Here is a 15,172-nt window from a genome sequence, read left to right as displayed (position 1 = left end):
GACAAAACGTCTGTTCAAAGGATGCGTCACGTGACGATGGTCGCGACAGCTGTGGGGTACCGCGCGCGCACAGACACAACAATGCCAACAATAACACGGCAATAACAGAACGTATAAGTAACTCAAAACTATTAGGTGGCCTGTATGGTTATATATCATGAATAGCTCTATGTATCCCACACTGTCTGGGGGGAGAGGGTTCGGTTGCAATAAAGTTGATGCTCTCACGGCACGACACACACTTGAATCTGTGCCTGGCCCCAATCTGGGACAGGGCTCTATTGTCCCTTTGCACAGTTACTGTGAAAACAATCTCCGACTGGGCCCCTATTTGTGAACCTTTAACGAGGCCAACGTGACTGGCAGCTGTTACATAAGAACTGTTGTGTGAAGCCCTATAGTTTAAAGTTAGTGTGTGGTATTTCCATTCCAATTTGGTCAAGCGTCTACTGTAGGCGACAGTAAACATGCAAAAAAAATTAAACCAGCACTGCACCCTAGAGGCTACCAGAGTAAGTTTCCTCTGGTTTACTAGACCTCATGGTATGATGAGACCTCAAAATGTTAGAATACAAATATATTGGCAATGTTAAGTAGTCAAGCAGAACACATGTTTCTATGAAAAAATACCATAAAAAGGATTTTGGGGGATTAAAGTGAATATTATAAACCTAATTAGAAATAGATTATAATGCTCTTATAGTATGGTAGTTTAAGAAAACATATTCATTGTTACTGATACTATTGTAGTTGCACATTGAATTAAGAATAATGAATTTAAATTGATGAATAAATAGCTAGTAATGCAAACTTGTGAAACGATTGGCTTTCAAAATGATGATGTCACTTCCTGCATATGACTTTCCCCGGGAAGACGATTTGGCGCGGACCAGGCTGGACCAGAGTGTTGTGTTGACTTTTGTCTTGAGATCCGCTGCATCTAAACGTGTCAAAGTGTTAAACGGAGGAGGTGAAAGTCATGGCTCCGGTTTCAAACCCCGATAAAGACATGGATATGCCGGATGGAGGTAAGTTTGAGCGCAGCGAATCTTCTTAGCTTAGGCTTCCTGGTTTGCAAAGACAGAGCATGAAAGCTAACACCGCTACATAATAGCCATAATAGCTAGCCTGCGCTGTCACACTAAGGATGAAAACATGAGCAGTCAAAGAAAATACAAGTCTAAAAGCATGGGAGGATTGCATAAACGACAGCAATCTGTTTCTAATTAAGTCTCAAGCGATTACGTGGTGTTTAGTTCATTACACCTTGCAGGAGCCTTGTATGATCCAAATAGTGCTGTCAGTCACCGTATAAAATATTAGTTTTAGAATTACTTGGAGAAGAAACATCACGATTTTACGATCAAGCAATATATCAACAACACATCACAACACCATCTTTCTGTATGATCCAGTAAAGTTAATGTGACATAAATATACACTATATATTTGGGCAGTAAATATTCAATTGTAAGTGCTAAATTTTGCTTCTAAAAATATTTATTTTTTTGTTATCAACTATCTGATTTATTGTTGATATTAAAAATTTCAAAATGCATCAAAATAAGAATAATCTAAGTGTCGTAAGCTAATAACATATCATTGTAACTAACAAACAAATGTAACAGAATTTTGCTTCTAAAATTGTCACAAGTATTTATTTTTTAGTTATGAGTTATTCAACTAATTAAAAATTATATTCATAATTTCTTAATGCATTGATTTAAAATAATCAAAGTGTTGTAACAGCACCTAATGCATAATGTCATTTTGCATAATGATTTGCAAACAAAAGTACCTACAAAGCTGTGTGTTTGCTTAGATGACGGAGGTGATACAGGTGGGCTGGCCAGATCTCGCTCAAGACGAGAAAAGAGAGAGAAGTTTGGAAGGAAATCTGCTTTGGAGCAACTTAAAAAAGCTAAAAAAGGAGAGAAGATTAAATATGAGGTGTGTATGGCTACAAACCATTTGCACCATTGTACACAGTACATATGAACATATATATTTAGCAGTATTACTTAAAATAATAATACTAAAAATAAATGTTGACAGGTGGAAGAATTTACCAGTGTTTATGAAGAGGTGGATGAGGAAGAGTACTCGAAAATGGTACGAGACAGACAAGAGGATGACTGGATTATTGACGATGGTACGTATTGAATATTATAAAGATACTATTTGCAGGTATGTTTGTATACCTTTGGTGACCGACTCTTTCTCAGATGGAACAGGATATGTGGAGGATGGGAGAGAAATCTTTGATGATGATTTGGAAGATGATGTACTTGAAACTAATAAAGGTAAGCAGACTTGTAGCTCAGATCGTTTTTTTATGAGACACATTGTACAGTTATTAATGCTGTTGTGTGGTACATCAGGAAAAGCAGGAGCTAAAGGAACAGAGTCAAAGAAAAATGCCAAGAAAACATCAGTGTCCAAACCAAATACCATCAAAAGCCTGTTCATGAATAGCAATGTGAAAAGGCCTGCCGAGGTTTGTTTTCAATGTCTTTTGTCATGTAAAACTCTTTTGATTGAATAGTTTTTATTCTCATACATAATTCATACATGTCGTGTTTGCAATTGTGCTTCTTGTAGAAAGATGTAGACCTCTCCAAAGATGACCTCTTGGGTGATATCTTACAAGATCTGCACTCTGAGGTTCGTACCACAATGTTTCCTTTTAATACAGATATTATAGTGCCCCCTATAGTCTAAAAAGAACCTAAACTATAATGGCATTACAAAATTAGACTTTGACACTGATTGTATTATCATAAACTGGTCAAAAATGACTGCTTAAAGGTGAAATACAGGCAGTAAGTAACATTTATACTTGAATATGATTAAATTATCCAAATAAAAATAATTTCTGCTGCAAAATCTATGGGACACACTGTACCAGTAATACTGTATTTTTTACTGATAATGGCATGATGAAGGTTATATTTTCAACTTAAATGTTATATGTATTAATATGTATTTAATTAATAATAAATAACATGTTTTGTGTCTTTAGAAATCCTCTGCATTGACTCCTCCACCTGTTGTTACCTTGAAGAAAAAGAAGGCTCTTGGATCACCAATGAATCCATTTTCTGTTAAATCTTCAAAGGCAAGTTTTCTATTACAGTATGCTTAAAAACATATCATAAAGATTGCGCTGCACTGTCAATTTCAGTCTAATCTAAAATGCAATTTGAAGTGGTCCAATTATCAAATCGCAAAGATGGCAATTATTCAGGTAATCAAATGTCTGCTCCTAACAACAAAAGATCTGGTATTTTGATGGAAAAGCTTTGCTAAACCTGTAGTGCTACAAAGATGTTCTGAAATGTGTTATAGTTTATTAGTCTGGCAGTTTAATATTTCTGTCTTCTCTCAAATATTAATGCACAGTGGACTGAAATCTAATTGCAATCACAATACTTGCTGTTCTTTTAAAATATTGGTTGTTTTTGCTTACAGGAGTCGCCTTCTGGGGCAAAAGCCAAAGTAATTCGCCCTCCGCCGCTCGATCCAGCCCCACAGGCCCCTGCACCTATCCCATCACGAGCACTGGAAAAGGTGAAAGCTAAAGTGGAGCTGCCTGAAGAAGAAGGTAAACTCTATTGTTATAATGCAGGCTTTGAAATAACTTTGAAACAGGAGGTGAATTTACTTAACTTTTAGTAAACAACGCTATGGCACTTGATGAGGTGGACTTTGATGAGCCCATGGATGTGGCTGATGAGGCAAAAAAAACAGTTATCAAAGAAGAGCTTGAGCCTGAAGTAAAAACTGCCCCTGCTCAAACCACAGTGAAAGCTCAGCCCAAAGAAGAACTACAAGATCCTGTCCTCATGTATGTTTGCTTTTTTTTTTTCATTAAAAAAACTATTTATTTATTAGCATTTTTGTAAAAAGCATATTTGATCATCTATAATTAATTTCCAGCAATCTGGAAAGTACATGGGGACAAGATGAAGAGACTGCACCAGCGGAAGTACAGGTCGACTCAAGCCAGCTCCCACTGGTGGAGGGTCCAGAGGGAGAGATGGTGTTCAGATTCTACTGGCTGGATGCATTTGAAGACCCTTACAATCAACCAGGTCAGAGCATTTCCACTGCAAATAGTAAAGGATGAGAAAGCTCAGAAAACCCTGTAATTGCTTAAACTGTCCATGTTTTAGGTGTGGTTTACTTGTTTGGAAAAGTATGGATAGAATCTGCAAAATCTCACGTCAGCTGCTGCGTCTCAGTTAAAAATATCGAGCGGAGCATGTACCTCCTTCCACGTGAATTTGTAAGTATTACTGTTACTGTTAGTGTTGAAGATATTAATTGAAAAGAATGAATTGGAAGCTAATGTGTTTTGTTCTGGATTCTGCTTGGACTTCTAGAGAGTGAACCCTAAAACTGGTGAGACCACAGATACACCTGTTGGGATGATGGATGTTTACCAGGAGTTTAATGAGCTATCGGAGAAGTTCAAGATCATGAAATTTAAGTCCAAGGTTTGTTTTGATCTGTGTGTTATGGCAAATCTAAACAATGAGTGTTGTTTAGATGTTTTATTTTACAGAAAGTGGAGAAAAATTATGCTTTTGAAATTCCTGATGTGCCCACTCAATGTGAATACTTGGAAGTACGCTACTCTGTAAGTACAGTGACAGTTTTTGGTTTTTTTTAGCTCCGAGTACTTAAGGAACACATTTCTCTCAATGTAAAATTTCTGCTCTAGGCTGAACATCCATCACTGCCCTCAGACCTCAAGGGGGCGACATTTTCTCATGTTTTTGGAACCAATACATCAAGTTTGGAACACTTTCTTCTGAGCAGAAAGATTAAAGGCCCGTGTTGGTTGGATATCAAGACTCCTCGTATGTATAATTTTTTGTATCTATCTTAAAGTCATCATCATATAAATCATCAATCATTTTGTGCTCTCCGGGTTTGAGTGAAAAATTGGCTGTGTTGCGATAGTAATTAACAGTTCAAGACAAAATATTATACCTTGTTTCTAATTGTGAAAAGTACTCAGAAAGGCTCAAACCCTCAAATTATAGTTAACCTCCTCTTCTCTGTTTGTAGAACTGATGAACCAGCCGGTGAGCTGGTGTAAAGTTGAGACTCTGGCCCTCAAGACTGATCTCATCTCTGTGGTTCGAGACTTGGCTCCTCCTCCAGTCACTGTTATGTCCATCAGCCTCAAGACCGTCCAGAATCCTAAAACGCACCAGAATGAGGTTAGAGCTTTACAAATTATGTCAAAATGCAAAAGACGTGCAAAATAAGTGAAAATAAGTTTTTGTTTGGCAGATTGTATCTCTTGCTGCTCTTATTCATTATCGCTTTCATATGGATAAAGCTCCTCCTCAACCTCCCTTCCAGACACATTTTTGTGGTTAGTAAATATTAATTTTATTTTTTAATTTTTAATGTAACACCATAGTAAGTTATCTGTGCTTTATTTTCCAGTTGTTAGTAAACCCACAGACTGTATTTTTCCCTATGACTTTAAAGATGCTGTGAGGAAGAAGGTATTTACCATGAATTGAGTTTAGTAATCACAGTTCCTTTTTATAATGACACTATTGTCATGCCAAATTATTTTTTCTCCCAATTCTAAGAATGGAAAAGTGGAAATTGCTGCTACAGAGCGCACATTGCTCGGCTTTTTCTTGGCCAAGATGCACAAAATAGATCCTGATGTACTAGTGGTAAGTGATGAAATGTTAATATATATTTTTTCTTTCATAGTTACCTTAATCATTGACACAACATATATTTTTGTATATGGAGGTAGTCAAATAAAGTTGTGTAATAGTAAATATTTAATTTACTTCCAACTTATAGGGGCATGACATTTTCGGCTTTGACCTTGAAGTATTGCTCCAAAGAATTAACGTGTGCAAGGTGCCACACTGGTCCAAGATAGGACGCCTGAGGCGGACAAACATGCCCAAGCTGGGGGTAAAAAATTTTAATTTTGTGTTTTTGTAATCCTTGACTGAATTGCACATTCCCTTACTCCTGGTGTTGATTGTAGGGCCGTAGCAGTTTTGCAGAGAAGAATGCCACCTGTGGTCGGCTGGTCTGTGACGTGGAGATTTCGGCCAAAGAGCTGATTCGCTGCAAAAGTTATCATCTAACAGAGCTGGTGGCACATGTGCTCAAGATGGAAAGACCGACAGTACCACAGGAAAACATCAGGAATCTTTACAGGTTGGTATCTGTTATCAACTGGTATTCATTATGTAGTTTGTATGCATTATCGTTGTAATCTGAATCCATTAAAATTATTGGTGTGTATGTGGCAGTGACTCTCCTCATCTGCTCTATCTGTTGGAGTTGACATGGACTGACGCAAAGCTGATCCTCCAGATAATGTGTGAACTCAATGTCCTGCCTCTTGCTCTACAGATCACCAACATTGCTGGCAACGTTTTGGTAATTTAAATTTATATGTGTTGTTTTCACTAGCTACTGCAGTAATTACACAGATGCAATTGATGGAATATTACTTAAAGCTATTTTGATGTTTTTCAGTCTCGAACTCTGATGGGAGGTCGAGCTGAGAGAAACGAGTATCTCCTGCTTCATGCCTTTAATGAAAAAAACTACATTGTTCCAGACAAACCCTCTTTCCGAAAAGCCCAGCAAGAACAGGTAAAACTTATATTTCTACATTTTCTACACACTGTGTAATGTTTGGTCAATTAAATGTGAAATGTAACCACATCTCCACCTGCCAAAGGTTGATGGTGAAGATGATGTGGATGCAGGGAAAGGCAAGCGGAAAAAGAAGGCTGCTTATGCTGGTGGTCTGGTTTTAGATCCCAAAGTTGGTAAGTGTTGGCAAAAGTTTCTTTTTAAACGTTCCAAGCTTTAACTTTTTTGATAGGTGGTTTGCCATCTGCTTGTCTCCATACAGATGGTATTGCTTTTCCTGGAATGTTCCACAATGTAAAATAGCAAGCCCACTTGCATTAAGAATGCAGGCTAGATTAGTTTATTGCAACAGATTTGACTTGTAACTTGGCCTCCATGGAGATAGATTAATGTAATGTTATAATGAGAAATATTTCATACAAAGTTATAACAACTTCATGGAGACAAGTGCAAGGTGAACCCTCCTCCGGAAAAGTTAGAGTGCACCTTTAATCAGTGTTGATGATTTGTTGTCATATTTCTTGACTGTTTTTAAGGTTTCTATGATAAGTTCATCCTACTGCTCGACTTCAACAGTCTGTATCCATCGATTATTCAAGAGTTCAACATTTGCTTCACCACAGTGGAGAGGGAAGCCTATAATAGTCAGAAAAATAAAAAAGAGGTGTGTATACCTAATATAATAAAGACCTGATTACTTCAAACCCTTTTCACACTACTGACACATTTATATAATTATATGAACAGGATGAAGACATAGAGGAGATACCTGAGATTCCTGATCCTAGTCTGGAAATGGGAATTCTACCCAAAGAAATAAGAAAACTTGTTGAAAGGCGTAAACAGGTCAAACAGCTCATGAAACAGCAAGACCTCAGTTCAGACCAATATCTACAGGTATGAATTATTTCCTCATCATTTCTTCATTTTCTGTTATTTGTGGTTAGGTATTATAATTAAGCTTTTTTTTTTTTTTTTTTCTTAGTATGACATTCGCCAGAAAGCATTGAAACTGACCGCAAACAGTATGTATGGTTGTCTTGGATTCAGCTACAGTCGATTCTATGCCAAACCACTTGCTGCTCTGGTCACACACAAGGGTAGAGAGGTAAGATAGATATAATGAAAAGAACAGCCTTTTCGTTGCAGTTCAACAAAATGCATGTTATAACATATCCACTAGAGGGCAGTACAACACTACATAACATACCTCTTACCTTTATAATTGTTTCTTGTCAGTTTCTATAATTTTAATTAAATCTTCCACAACATGTACTTCCCTTTGCTACATATTATTATAGCATCAAATTCTGTCAGAATAAAAGGGCTTTTAAGTGCATGCGATATCAATAACCCTTAGACCAGTTATTTTTCTAGTGCCAAAATGCCACACATAAAAATCACATTGTTAAGTCTTGATTGTGTGGTGACATCTTTCACTGCACACCAATGGAGCAACGGGGGCATATAATAAATTTGGATGGAGGCATGAGAGGTGCATGACACAAAGGGCTAAATCTGGTTTTGTAACTTGACACGGCGCACACTCTCGCAGCCTGTGTCAGTTGTAATACTCATGTTCGTTTAATGAGCTCTAACTGTAGACATCCACAGCCCGGGCCTTGGGTTTGGCCCCAGGGGAGTCCTTTATTAAGATCGCCTTACACGTTCATTGTGCGGCCTAATAGAGGGCAGGGCAGTAACTCAGTGTGCGCGTTTGTTATTCTGTCAGCCCATTTGAGCTTCGAGACATGCTTGTTGTTCAGCTGACACAAGCTACATTGTAAAAGGTGTGTATTTGATTCGCTGATACTGGTGGGAGTTTTTTTCCCTCAAGACTTGATGATTGTATCTTTGTCAACAGCCACTGGTGGATGGGTTAATTACATTTACCCTCTTTTTTTCTTGAGTAGACTCAAGAGGTATTGCCAGCAATCACTATCTTCTCAATCTTTTGAGTCTGTCATTTCAGTTAGTAATATGGGGCTTATTGTTTTTTATTTGTGTGGGCTCTTACAATTGCGTTCAATGCATATATTACAGTTTTGGTCACTGTATGGTTTAAATATCTAGACTTTAAAAGACTTATGTGTTTTTTTGTTTGTTTGTTTAGTTTTTTAGCATTAGCCAACACCAATAGGGATTTCATTAGAAATGGACATTGATGAGATTGATAAGAGACATAATTTATCATTTAAAAGTGTGTAACTATGGCTTCTCGAGATCTTTTTTTTTTTTTTTTTCTAACCATATTCTAAAAACATATGATCCTGAGATCATTCTACTGTTGTGTGCATTTTGTGGCAATTTTATCTTGCAAGATTTTATGGCACAAGATCTTGTATCACCTTGGCTAACGCTATCACATGAGATTGAGTAATTTAGTTTTGCTTTAAAATGTATTTCATTATAAGTTTCAATGGAGGCAGCAGAGAATGCACAAACAGAGCACCAGTTTGGTTGTAATCATTCCCCAGTTGCATGTTGTGTGAGGCCAGTACATAAATAGGATATATTTATTTTCAAATTAGATTGCAGTCCCTGAGGGTTAGGAGGACAAACTGGTGAATTAAAAGGTCACATTTTAAAGCCTAATGTGCATAGCATAGCCCACAGTCTGCTGAGGCTGCAGGGATCTCATTTATAATATCCAACGCTTGTTTATTTTGTATCTATGATCCCTGATATGCTTCTATTAATACTGGCTGTAGTGAATTAGGGGAGACCTTTCCATTAGCATTGCCCAGACATGTTCAGAATAACTAAGAGGATACTAAACACCATTACCAATTAAAAACACAAACTACTTACCCAAAACCGTTTCATTTGCTGTCAGTGTTTACATCGTATCAACCTACATACAGCTCATAGTAAGTGGATCTAAGCCAAGAGCTGAGTAGTTCGTGGTAGTATTTGCCTTACCCGAGCCTCAAAGGCTGCAGGGATTTATAGCGGGGTTTCTGGTGTATTTGTGGCCATCACAGTTTACACCCTGCTCTTATTTTAATCATCACATTTGCACTCCACTTTCATATCATGATTAAGTAGGCTTTTTATTTTTATAATTGTAACACATGCACCCACCAAGTCTCTGTCCAAAGCGTAAATCCTCTCTCCGCCCCTCACTGCGTCTTTCATCCCATCAAAAAAACTCCGTCCCGATGTATGTGCATGTGTTTTGTGTATTTGTTGATAGGAGCGTTTCATATTTCTCTCGCTCTGTTTTTAAATTGAGCTAGACCTCTCCCTCCCTGCGCCAGGATGCTACAGTGGGTTCTCATGCCGGGCCGAGCTTTAGATGTGGTTGAAAGACCCTTGGCTCTCTCTTGTGGTCACATTTGCTGCGTCAAGTGGGACCCCCCGCTCCGTCTTGAGTACGTCTTGTATCTTGTCTGAATTCATGTATGTGCAGGGTCCATGTGTGACAGCACAAGTGCTACCAGCCGAACTTTGGCCTTTGTGGGCAGACCATTTGTTGTGGACCTACTCTGTTCTGGTATGTGTGGGTATTAAAGGGATGATGGGCATTAAGGGGAAGGTGAAGGTTTAGGATTACACAAGCCACTGCAGATTGATGTCCCCTCAGCCCCTTGCTGTTATTTTAGGGTCTTTTGTATATTAGCCAGATAACAGTTGGAGATATAGGCAATAAAGGTACCTTACATATTCATGTGAATATAATAGGTTTACAAATGCTCTGGTGCCACAATGATTTTATGGCCTGCGAGTGGCTCACTTCTGACCTAATCCAACATGTTCACTTTAAACATAGAATAGGATTTATTAGACACAAATGAATAGTAGCATGCAGTTGGTGGGTGTGAAATACCTGTGTTGTGTATTGCTGTCGGCTGTCAGAGCATGTGGTCAAGTGTCCTTGTATAGGCACATGATTTGTCTGGTATGGGAAATGTTAATCAACCCCTTATTAATAATACAGGCAAATGTTTCCATGTTGCTACTTCCTGGTCTCTTAGTGCAGTGATGTGTGTTGGTCCTAATCGACTGATGTTAACAACAAAGGGCTGTGGAAGCCACTGATTGTTGGGGAACGCAGATTGGTTTCACCTTTGACCTTTGCGCTAGCAAATCTGACAACCATTAGCAGGTGTGTGTCGAGGATGGAGGGTGACTCCTGAAAGCCATCCTGCTGTAATTGAGTCTCTGTCCTTGTGTTTAAAAACAGCCTGACGGGAGTTTGTAGTTGACATTATTGGCCGGCATGTGGACTGAAGGATAGAGGCGAGATTGGATAACAGATCTAAGGCTGTCAAGAGGGCAAAGTTTGGTTTGGGGCAGACCTCTGGGGCTCTTGTATGTGAGGTTGTGTGCGTTTGTAATGAGGTCTAAATAAATATTATTGCCTCTGGCGTCTCTCAGCGTCTGTATCATTTTTGTTCCAAGAAACACTAGATCATTCTCCCCGCTTCTTATGTGCAAATGCTAGCACCGTGTGCCCACATTTCTCTCCTTAATCAGTTTGGAGCTGTGCTTCTTGACAGAAGCTATTTTTGCAGTTCTGTGAATTAGACATTACACTATACAAGGCCACAGCGTATTGTATACGCACACACATTTATGAAGGTCCCTGTCTGGGGAGATGAATGCTGCATGTTTCCATGCTCCATCCATAGTCTACTTAAAGAGATGGCTTTACTCCTGATAGGAGAGGGCTTAACAAATAGTCACATGGGAGCGCTGTGGCTATTTTGGCCTCATGCGCCTGCTGTAGAGAGCTAACAGTGGACGGGACAAGAGTTCAGATTCTAAAGGGACTTTAGTAACACTTCTAATGAGGCCGTGTGCGTCCGGGTTAATGACTGGGATTAGCATTGATAAAGGATTGATCTGACACCTGCAGTCTGCACAGGGCACAGACACACTGTAAATGAGCGATAATTAAGAGATGGTTTTCATAAATAAACCTAAACATGATAAACTAAATCCCATTTTCTCTCAATCATTTTATTTCCATTTGTTAAACTAAAGACATGTATCAAAATTGAATTGCGGAGCTGGGTATAAGGAAACCCATAGAGTTTGAGCTTCAATTGACTGAAGAGGAGAATTACAGGAGTTCTTGTATAATTTCCATTGAACGTGTGCATTAAATCGGATGTAGGCTCTCTAGGCATCTGCCAGGGCAGGTGTGGATGGACGTGTAGGAGCTTTCTCACATGAGAGTGGATTATTTTGGTGAAAGGAGCATGTGTGTGTGTGTAGTGTTGTACACATGAGAGATCACAGCAGCCGAAGACACTATAAATCTTTTATGCAACTGTGTGAGTGTGTTAGCGGCACGGCCCTGACAGTAGTGTGTCCCTCCACAGGTGCTATTTCAGTCGGCCGACTGTCATCCCAAAATGCTTTTCAGTGGAGTGCTTTTCAAAACAATCGTCACTGTTGCCCTGGCTCTTTTTACAAGGACCCTCTGCAGCTCCGAGGTTTAACATGCCTCCTCTGATCTGCTGATCAGCACAGGGCTGCATGGTATATTTGTGGGGGAGTCTTGGATGCCCTTTAGATGAACAAGCATCTTGCTCATACGTCTACTTATCATTCTATCCTCATTGCTTCTTTCCCATCTATTATCCATTTGTCAACCAGAAGGCAGGTTATTTTAGACCTGTCATTGTTAAACTGACACAAGCGGAAGACAAAACATTAATGAGGAAGCCTGGACTGCTGTTTGACATAGAGGTTTACAGGCACCGCACAACAGAAGGTGTCACAGTGTGGCTGAACCACTCTTAAACTAAATTCTAAAGGTGCCGCTCTGAGGCTAATGCATGTATTTTGATGCACTATGTAACTTTTCTGTTGCAAGGTCCGTTTCCACTGAGATTTTATTTCTTTCCCTGGAAAGCTCCACAGTATGGCATTAAAGTTCTCTCACATGAATTCATTTAGAGGTGTTTTGTTTACATTAGACTAATTTGACAAATGTTAGTTTTGAAGAACCTCCAGGATTTTTATAGTTAGATACTCTGATCTACATTGCCTCCTCTCTTTGGATCTCAAGCCATTACAGAGCGAGGTGCAGATGGGCTGGCAGGTGCAGGTGCCCAGAAGTTAGTACCTGCTGTTTTCAAACTGGTGTAAAACTGTGGAAGTGGTTCTGACTCACCACTACTCTAAGCTGGTGCAGGTCTGTTCAGTAAGTGCATAAGCCACTAACGTCCTTGTAATTGTGTTGCTGACGATTGATTTTTGATGTTAATTAAAGGCGGCTCCTCGTTGTTCTTGTGGGACTTACCCAATAACTAATAGGGCTCCTGACAGGCTTTTTCAGTTGTTTGGTTGAGCATGAGTGGCATGTGTGGTGGTGACTTGTGCAGTCATCGGGGAGAAGACATAGTCGCATGCCTTTGCCCCCCGGCGCGGTCTGTTTAGATTGCTCTGTATAATATGTGCGTATTGGTATGTGTTTAAAGATGAGCACTCACACGTCCTACAAACATTCCTGCCTCATGGTCAAACGACTTGTCTTTCACAGTCCATTCTTTAAAGCTGTCTGTCCTGCAGCGACTGACAGCAAATGGAAAACCTGTCTAAATGAGTCCGCACATCAATTACATCAACACATTCACACCTCGCTTTGTCGTGTCTTTCTTTCCTACTTCCCTCCATTCATCACTACTGTCCTCTTAACCACAATCATTTTAGTCCTTCCACAATTTGCCAATTGTTTCAGTAAAGCACCTAAAAGATTAATCTGCCTAACCTACGCCTGTTGTCAGCATTGCCATGTTTGTTTTGGTTTGTTTGGGTACTTCACCTTTTGCTTCTGGCCAAACAAGAGTACTGCTTTGTGATTGGTCGTCTCCGGCTCACCAGCAGCCAGGCCATATTCCACGATCCACAGCCTGCCAAGATGGGTTCTCATTAGTTTATGAACTCACAAATATCCCGAGAATTGATCTTGCTGTGTAAAGTTACTAAAAGATATTAACATGATAAAAAATTAACTAATGATCAATATTAGTGATGTGCAATATGCAAAAAAGCCAATATCACTATTATTTTGGAGCCAAGTCACAATTCAAATTTTATCACATTTCATGTAGATTTGTATTTTTCTATAGCCTTCAAGGAAGTAAAAGTCATCTTCACTTTACTATAATTGGTTAAATCCACCTGTCAGTTGGAGCCTTACAGAGGCTGTGCTGTGGGTGGGGAAAAATGTCAAAGTATAAGCATAGATCTGCACTTACCGGCAAATTTGTGACTAACGATTTGGCAAGATGACCAAAATAGCAGTAATAGAAAATTTGGAAGATATCACACCCACTAATTCCAGATGCAAATAGTTATTTTTTTCTGAAAAGACCAGCTCACATCAAAAGATTTAAATGAACTAAGATCAGATTTCATTAGGCAGGGATTTAATGTAGATCTTCAGGATTATTTACAGGTAGTCAATGTGTAAATGTCAAATGTCATATAATCCACTTGATGGAGTTTTTAATCACTAATATATTGCAGCAGCTCCCACTTAAACGGTTACGTCTTTTAAAGAAGTGGGGAAATCCGACTGATTTATGTTGAGAGGAGATAATGATGACTTAATGGAAGCCTGAATATTTGGATCAGGATTTGATAAAATGCTCTTATCTCCTCACCTAGCAAATTACTTTATTCTGGTTTTGACAGTAGCTTAGCGGCAGAGTTTCGTGTTCATTCATGTGCTTGGGCCAAGAGGAGTGTGTGATCGTGAATATGTGTCGGCAGTGGAACCTTGACCTTGACTGCAGTCCCTAATGGAGGGGTGCCTCTCACTCCCCCTGTGGCTCACTGGTATGTGGCAGCCCATAAAGCACTGGTGAGTCCCACATTGGTTTCAGGGAGTGGACCACCCCTCCCTATCCCACCAAAACCCCTCCTCTTCCTCACACTCTGAAATAGACGCGTCCTTGTCCCGACATGAAGCTCTGCATATATGAGGCGGTGGTTGATTGAGGAGCAGATTGCTGGTGACAGGTCACACTGCGTTCCGTCCCCACGACCCCCCAGATTAGCGACCCAACTCGGAGCGCTCTCACCCTCCACACCCAACACCTGTTAGAATCCCTCGTGCCCCCCCCCTCACCCTCCGACACAGAGTGGACAACGTTAACAGAATTCTCTTGTTTGTCCGTCAGTCGCTCTGTGGGTGATAAAGGCCATTACAAGTCATTAAGGTGCGCATGTGTTGCCCAGCGCAGAAGTGTGTGGGATGAAAAGCCTCCTGTCACAGCAGGCTCTCATAATTGCCCTCTTAGCCAATTATCCCCTATTTAAAAGAAAGTCACCTGCTCCGCTCCAGGTTCACACAAATGCTCACACACCCACACTCAGAATAAATAAAAGGCAAGAGTAATGACTGTTTGTTCTTCACTTTCATTGTTTACTATGCTGTATGCCATTCATTGTTTTGTTTTGTGTTTTTAGATTCTGATGCACACCAAAGACATGGTTCAGAAGGTATGAAAGAAATGCCAGCAAACACATTTTCCTAAAGCGGTATTCTTCCTAG

At 39.6% G+C, this 15,172-nt stretch overlaps 1 protein-coding gene across 1 annotated transcript in view; it reads left to right on the top strand.

Annotated features, from left to right (window-relative positions):
- The first annotated feature begins 846 nt into the window (after positions 1-846).
- pola1 (polymerase (DNA directed), alpha 1) overlaps positions 847-15,172 on the top strand; it is a 42,127-nt gene continuing 27,801 nt past the window's right edge. Inside the window, exons 1-27 of the mRNA XM_055151013.1 lie at positions 847-1,028; positions 1,823-1,950; positions 2,056-2,152; positions 2,226-2,303; positions 2,382-2,497; positions 2,602-2,664; positions 3,023-3,118; positions 3,472-3,604; positions 3,676-3,847; positions 3,940-4,094; positions 4,176-4,288; positions 4,386-4,499; positions 4,568-4,642; positions 4,727-4,865; positions 5,077-5,231; positions 5,305-5,389; positions 5,464-5,525; positions 5,616-5,705; positions 5,842-5,958; positions 6,035-6,210; positions 6,306-6,435; positions 6,535-6,654; positions 6,743-6,833; positions 7,194-7,321; positions 7,405-7,554; positions 7,643-7,765; positions 15,088-15,120. Of these exons, the coding sequence (XP_055006988.1) occupies positions 980-1,028; positions 1,823-1,950; positions 2,056-2,152; positions 2,226-2,303; positions 2,382-2,497; positions 2,602-2,664; positions 3,023-3,118; positions 3,472-3,604; positions 3,676-3,847; positions 3,940-4,094; positions 4,176-4,288; positions 4,386-4,499; positions 4,568-4,642; positions 4,727-4,865; positions 5,077-5,231; positions 5,305-5,389; positions 5,464-5,525; positions 5,616-5,705; positions 5,842-5,958; positions 6,035-6,210; positions 6,306-6,435; positions 6,535-6,654; positions 6,743-6,833; positions 7,194-7,321; positions 7,405-7,554; positions 7,643-7,765; positions 15,088-15,120 (2,988 nt within the window). The 5' untranslated portion in view covers positions 847-979. The remainder of the gene's footprint in view (positions 1,029-1,822; positions 1,951-2,055; positions 2,153-2,225; positions 2,304-2,381; positions 2,498-2,601; positions 2,665-3,022; positions 3,119-3,471; positions 3,605-3,675; positions 3,848-3,939; positions 4,095-4,175; positions 4,289-4,385; positions 4,500-4,567; positions 4,643-4,726; positions 4,866-5,076; positions 5,232-5,304; positions 5,390-5,463; positions 5,526-5,615; positions 5,706-5,841; positions 5,959-6,034; positions 6,211-6,305; positions 6,436-6,534; positions 6,655-6,742; positions 6,834-7,193; positions 7,322-7,404; positions 7,555-7,642; positions 7,766-15,087; positions 15,121-15,172) is intronic.

Source organism: Boleophthalmus pectinirostris, unplaced genomic scaffold (assembly GCF_026225935.1).
Source record: "Boleophthalmus pectinirostris isolate CB_2022bp ecotype Guang Dong unplaced genomic scaffold, ASM2622593v1 HiC_scaffold_15, whole genome shotgun sequence".
NCBI lineage: Eukaryota > Metazoa > Chordata > Actinopteri > Gobiiformes > Gobiidae > Boleophthalmus > Boleophthalmus pectinirostris.
The sequence above is the reverse complement of the archived record's forward strand: the minus strand, read 5'-3'. Positions and strand labels throughout refer to the sequence as shown.